The sequence below is a fragment of the Erigeron canadensis genome, chromosome 4 (assembly GCF_010389155.1).
Source record: "Erigeron canadensis isolate Cc75 chromosome 4, C_canadensis_v1, whole genome shotgun sequence".
NCBI classification, from domain to species: domain Eukaryota; kingdom Viridiplantae; phylum Streptophyta; class Magnoliopsida; order Asterales; family Asteraceae; genus Erigeron; species Erigeron canadensis.
Window position 1 is genome coordinate 32,450,446 of NC_057764.1, and position 5,433 is coordinate 32,455,878.

Consider the following 5,433-nt stretch of genomic DNA (forward strand, 5'->3'; position numbering starts at 1 on the left):
AACAAGTATTAAAGTAAAACAAATAGGATAAGATCTTAACCCTTAGATCATGGTTAAATTGATGCACGAAGATTCATGAAACAATTGATGTACTATGATTTATTTGATGCACGGTGATTATCACTATAGAAAAACCTATTGTTTTATTTGTTTTACATTAATACTTGTTTTATTTTACCTAAAACCTATATATGGTTATATGTAGACATATATCAAAATTCGGTCCGGTTCGGTTATCCGCGGGTAATGAATATTAAAAACCGTAACCGAACCGTTACACATCGGTTTTTTGTTTTCGGTTTTTCGGGTTTTGGTTTTTTCGGTTTCGGATCACGCGGTTCAAACCGGTTTAAAAAAAAAGGTATATGAGAATTTTTCACCCAACTTAGTTACCTAATAGCACAGTGTGTGTCAAAATTCGAGTTCACGTACGAGGGTCTAACTGAACGACATCTGAATTTTAAGTCAACAATAATAAAATTTATCCGAAAATATATGTAAAAATAATAGATGGAGTGTGCTGCAAAGGGAAATGGACGACGGTGCTCCGGCACAGCAAACCGCCGGTGCGACAGTTGTGGTGCCGTTTCTTATTGCTCAGTTTCTCATCAGGTATCTCGTCTTTCTCACCTTAAACACACACACACCACACTATTTATTTAGTATTATATCATTTTAAGTACTTATTGTCAAACTCTAAAAAAGAACATGAATTTTTGTTTATTATGTTTATTTTAATTAATTTGTTGATTAGAATAATTAATTGTGAAATAAATTGTCAATAATATATATTTTCCGTGTTAAAAGAGGTCACATTGGAGTGCCCATAAAGAAGAATGTGGAAGGCTAAAACAACAAATGTGTAATGTGAAGTTGTTGAATGATTTTCCGTTTACGTTTTCGCGTGACGCTACTTATCAGGTATCGGTTACGTCGAATGTAGAAAACTTTAAGGGCCCGTTTAGTTGTAAAAAATGTATTACATTTCTATAGAAAAGTAAAGCCCGAAAAACATATAGCATGTTGAAACTTGATTTTATTAGGAAAAAAAGTCATAGAAAAAATGAGACACTTTTTAAATAAGTTTTCAAGGAAAACTCGGATAATACAAAGTTGTGTTATATTGTATTCGTTGTCCAGCTTAGAGAGTAGGAGGAGGTTTTTATCTCTCAAATGGAATACAGTTGAAACTCCGGTACTTAGTTTTCAACTATTTTTTATTTTGAGAGATAGAAACTCCGCCTTTTTATCAAACTTGAAAATGAATACAAATGAATGTGCTTTTAAGTTCTTGGTTACATCTCTAGTGATAAAAAGCACTTTCCTTTTTCTAGAAAAACGGAAATGAAAAATTAGAGAAAGTTCTTTGGAACTAAATGCCCTTGGTTTGAGCGGAAACGTTAGATTGGTACTATTAATTAAAGGAACTCCGTGGTTTTGGGTACTTTTTAGCTGGTTTAAGTTGATTGAATGGTTGCAGGTGTGTGAAAAGGTGGAGACTAGGTGTTCGTTGCTGGATAAACTGGGGATCCACCATGTAGGAATGTGGATCCATGAATGTAGTTGTGGGGATGCATCTGCTTTGTTGGATCATTTGAGGTCTCTTTTTTACTCTATCTATTCCTGAATTTTCAATTAAGTATACTTATTTCTTCGCAAAATATATGCAATGTTTAAGATGGTAGATCATTTACACCTCAATAGTAGCAATATAAGGTAACTTTGTGAAGGAAATGTTACATTTATGTTGTGATACACATCCCGAGAAAGAAAAAGGTTAGCTGCTTAGGGACATAAAGAGAATGTAATTTGGAATAGAGTAATATATTATATCTAAAGTATTAAGGTATGGACGTGATTGAATACAGATGACATATCATCATCTTATTTGTTCTCTTGGAAGGTCTGACAAGGGTTGGAGTCTCTCAAGTAGATTATGTCCTTGTACAGGTACAATTTTTAGTTATTTAAATTGATTTGGCTTTACATAAGTTATAATTGCTTCTTAGAGCTACAATACACAATCTCATTATGCAGGCCCTTTGTCGATATTAAAGAAGCAATTAAACAGTTGGAGCGACTACTGTGAATGGAGAGGTATCCCGTTAGACTCTCCTGTTGCTCTACTTCTTCACTGGGTAAGCTATACTACTTGTCTTGTGATTTCTTTGGAGAACCCAAATCAGCATTACTTTTAAGCCATAACTGCAACTATTTTTTATTATTCCAGCCATTGACCATATATCAGGCTATTCAGCTTGCATTTTCTAAAGATTTGATCCCCGCAACTACAGATGAACTGTGCATACACTACCTAGGTATTTTCTATCATTCGAGCTTTTTAGAAACTAATGCAGCTTACTGTTTCATCACGTAAGTTTCAACATGATGGGGTTTCTTATCTTATAGCTTTAATAATTATGGCTACCTGCAGAGGTGGTAATTAAAACCCATCTACCCGTATTGGGGTTGAATTCGGCTGTTTTATTTCACTTATTGCACATGGGTCAACTAAATTTATAGCTAGAAAGGGAACAGGTCGAATACGTTGAAGTGGTCAAAAGTCGCTAGAATATGTTTGGAATGCATACGTCATAAATCTTTTTTCTTATAAAGTTCCGAATTATAATGTAATAACATAGCTTATGCAATAACATTTAATACATTATCTGTGTTGGTACATTTAATGGCTATAGAGTGTTTTGCTGGTCAACCTGGCCTGATTCATGTTAACATATACTGAAGTTACCTGATCTCCAACCTACTTGACACTACAGTTTATCACCTCTAGCTACTAGTTTACCTTCAAGTAGCTGACATTTAATTTTTTGTGTTGTCTGTTATTTGTTTAACTAAATGGGTTGCCTTTCTGAAGGGCCAGAGAGGGAACTTTATCAACTTTCTGTCTTTGGGGAGTTGCGTGCTCTTTTTCCGGAAGTGCAAGTGCATATTGATTTTGTGGGGCCGGAGATTCCACATGATAGGTCAGCATCACATGTTGCTAAGCGATTTGGTTTGTTGAAAAGAAACTGACGTGGGCTGGCAAGAAAATTGCATTATTAATTTCGAATTTTGAAAGTTAAGATGCCATGAATTAATTATTGATGCTATGTTTCATCCTGGTAAACAGGGATGGTGAGACAATCAATCTTTGTAGTTATCCGCATTGCATAGAGGCAAGCTGCTGTTGCAAATCGGGCAAAGGTGAATTCACTTCACGCACAACTAGTGAAATATCCTCAGCTATCACAATAAGGCTTCATTCAGGTTATTATCATGACCGCTACGTTGAACTCACCAAGGTTATACATCCATAGTTTCACACTTTCACTACTATATTGCTCAAGACATTCTTGATTGTAGTCTTCATAAGATATACGCTTCTTCATTGACAGGAATTTCTCCCCGATATAATCATTGCCCCAAATGCTGGTATTGCCGCCTACAAAAGCTGGTTAGCAACTATTGTATGTTTTTTATCCAAGTGAAATATCTTTCTCCGTATGCAAGTAGAGGTGTCAATGTTGACCCAATTACATATGAATGGATTGATTTGGGTTATCTTTATCTCTATGCGGGTCAAAATGGGTAAATTTAAAATTTAGCTTAAAAGGGAATGGGTTACAACAATTTTTCAGTCACATCTCTGGACAGACACAACCATGGATTAGGTTTTTGGAGGCTGGCACAATGCCTATTCGTTTGCTTCTTTATAATCACAAACCAAATCCCAACAACTGTGTAACGATAAAATACTAATTGTGAACAACACAAAATCCTATATCTAACCTCATTAGGAGTCTACCACCTATCTCTCCCATATAACCCTACCATCATAACCAGTAAGAAGATTGTCAGATTGAAGATACATACCAACCATCGTAACCAATGTGAATTAATGAACCATCTGAACCACATACTATATTGTACTACAAAAGAATAGTGCGGATATGAAGTATCTCACTGCAAACTGTTATTAGAGTAAAAACATTGCGTTTCTATACTGCAGAACTATGCAAAGAGTCATGTGCTTCATTTCAAGATGGATTAAAGCATGGTGTTTTGTGTTGATTAATGGGTTATCACTAAGCTCTATGAAGTCACCACATATGATTTTATATGTTGGGCTCCAACTGATTTGTGCTATGACAAGTCTTTTGGGTTGAGATGGTTCATATTGGCTATAGGTTTTTTCACTGATGGGGTATCGGTTATAGGAAAATGACATCTTCATCGGTTGGGTTGTTAGGTTTTGAGAGGTCCGTTGGGGTCGCTATCATATTAGAGTTTGGCTGTTAAGTCACTTTGGTGTTCTTGTGGTTGTGCACTTTCAGAATCCCGCACATGTAGCATAAGAGTTGATTGATATTCATGCTGTGCATATTAACCTCCAAAATCTGATGAATGGTTGGGTTTTGTCCGAGGGATGTGGGTAGGAAGCTTCGATGAATCAGTTCAACAGGTCGAAGTTTAAGTCATTAAATATATTTGTAAATATATATGAAACACTTGCTTTTTTTTCCCAACTAATCATGTGCAGTGCAGCTGAGAGTATTGGGTCAACCTGGCCCGTTTTAATCTGGTGGCCCAACCCATCATTTTGCCACCTTTATATGATATTGCTGTGTTTCAAAGTTCTCATTCACTTCCAGGAGCTGATACGGGAGATAGAAATCCCAGCTATTTTCTCTGATTACTGTGAAGAAGCGTGTCATCTTGCAGCCAACTGTGTAAGCTCTGTGACTGGCAGTCCATCGACAATTACTGTAAGTTCTTTACTTTCGAGGTCTCTCAGCACTACTTCTGTCCTGTAAGAAATGCAATAAATATGATTTCTGGATGGCCATGAATATTTCGATATATTTTTTAATTCCCTTTAGTGATAAGTTAAACGTAGAATTTTGATCCACAAGTTCTCATATATCGTTATTATCTTTTGTTTTTATAACAATGTGACTGCAACAAGTTTTTAGTTTAAGACGTTACGTGAGTGTATGTTTTCTATTATTTGCTTTAAACGACGGTTTACTTTTGCCACAGGTTCAGCTGAACCCCTTTAGGCAGCCTCTGGCTGTTGAAGACACTGTTCTTCTTCTTCCTTGCTACTCGAATTGCTTTTTATTTGGAATATGAAGTGGAGTCTGTTCTTCCTCTTTAGCTTGAAATCTCGCATCAAATTACGAAACTTGTTTTCAATCTTGGTTGTAATTTAACGCTTACTCGTTAGAAACTCACACCTAGGCAGGTTGTAGATGGTGGCCACACTTACAACTCTACGGGTTGGAAGGAATTGTATATACACCGCAGAGCTTTGATTATTTTTGTATTGTATACTTATGATCATGGACACACTTTGTGTTCTCTTCTAGACCCAGTGATAACTTTATTTTACTCCATGATAACTTAATACGAAACCATAATTTTGGATAGCAA

General features: G+C 35.9%; 1 protein-coding gene across 4 annotated transcripts; it reads left to right on the forward strand.

Annotated features, from left to right (window-relative positions):
* The first annotated feature begins 492 nt into the window (after nt 1-492).
* LOC122596220 (zinc finger MYND domain-containing protein 15) lies at nt 493-5,433 on the forward strand. Of its 4 annotated transcripts, none has more exons than XR_006323300.1 (11): nt 493-612; nt 808-921; nt 1,481-1,599; nt 1,904-1,950; nt 2,038-2,138; nt 2,231-2,318; nt 2,876-2,984; nt 3,131-3,302; nt 3,396-3,432; nt 4,653-4,766; nt 5,041-5,133. XR_006323300.1 is itself a non-coding variant. In XM_043768761.1 (11 exons), exons 1-11 carry the CDS (start codon nt 511-513, stop codon nt 5,131-5,133), a joined length of 1,131 nt encoding a protein of 376 aa, XP_043624696.1. In that variant the 5' UTR covers nt 493-510; the 3' UTR covers nt 5,134-5,433. The 4 variants fall into 4 exon arrangements, 3 of the variants coding, with proteins under 3 accessions (XP_043624696.1, XP_043624697.1, XP_043624698.1); XM_043768761.1 differs by having other exon boundaries at nt 3,396-3,467; nt 5,041-5,433; XM_043768762.1 differs by lacking the exon at nt 808-921 and having other exon boundaries at nt 3,396-3,467; nt 5,041-5,433.

Excerpts from the sequence above, each read along its gene's own strand:
- LOC122596220 (XM_043768761.1), top strand. The coding sequence starts at position 511 with ATGGAGTGTGCTGCAAAGGGAAATGGACGACGGTGCTCCGGCACAGCA. Across the intron at positions 2,985-3,130 it reads CCGGAGATTCCACATGATAG|GGATGGTGAGACAATCAATC; the intron begins GTCAGCATCACA and ends CCTGGTAAACAG. Across the intron at positions 3,303-3,395 it reads GCTACGTTGAACTCACCAAG|GAATTTCTCCCCGATATAAT; the intron begins GTTATACATCCA and ends CTTCATTGACAG.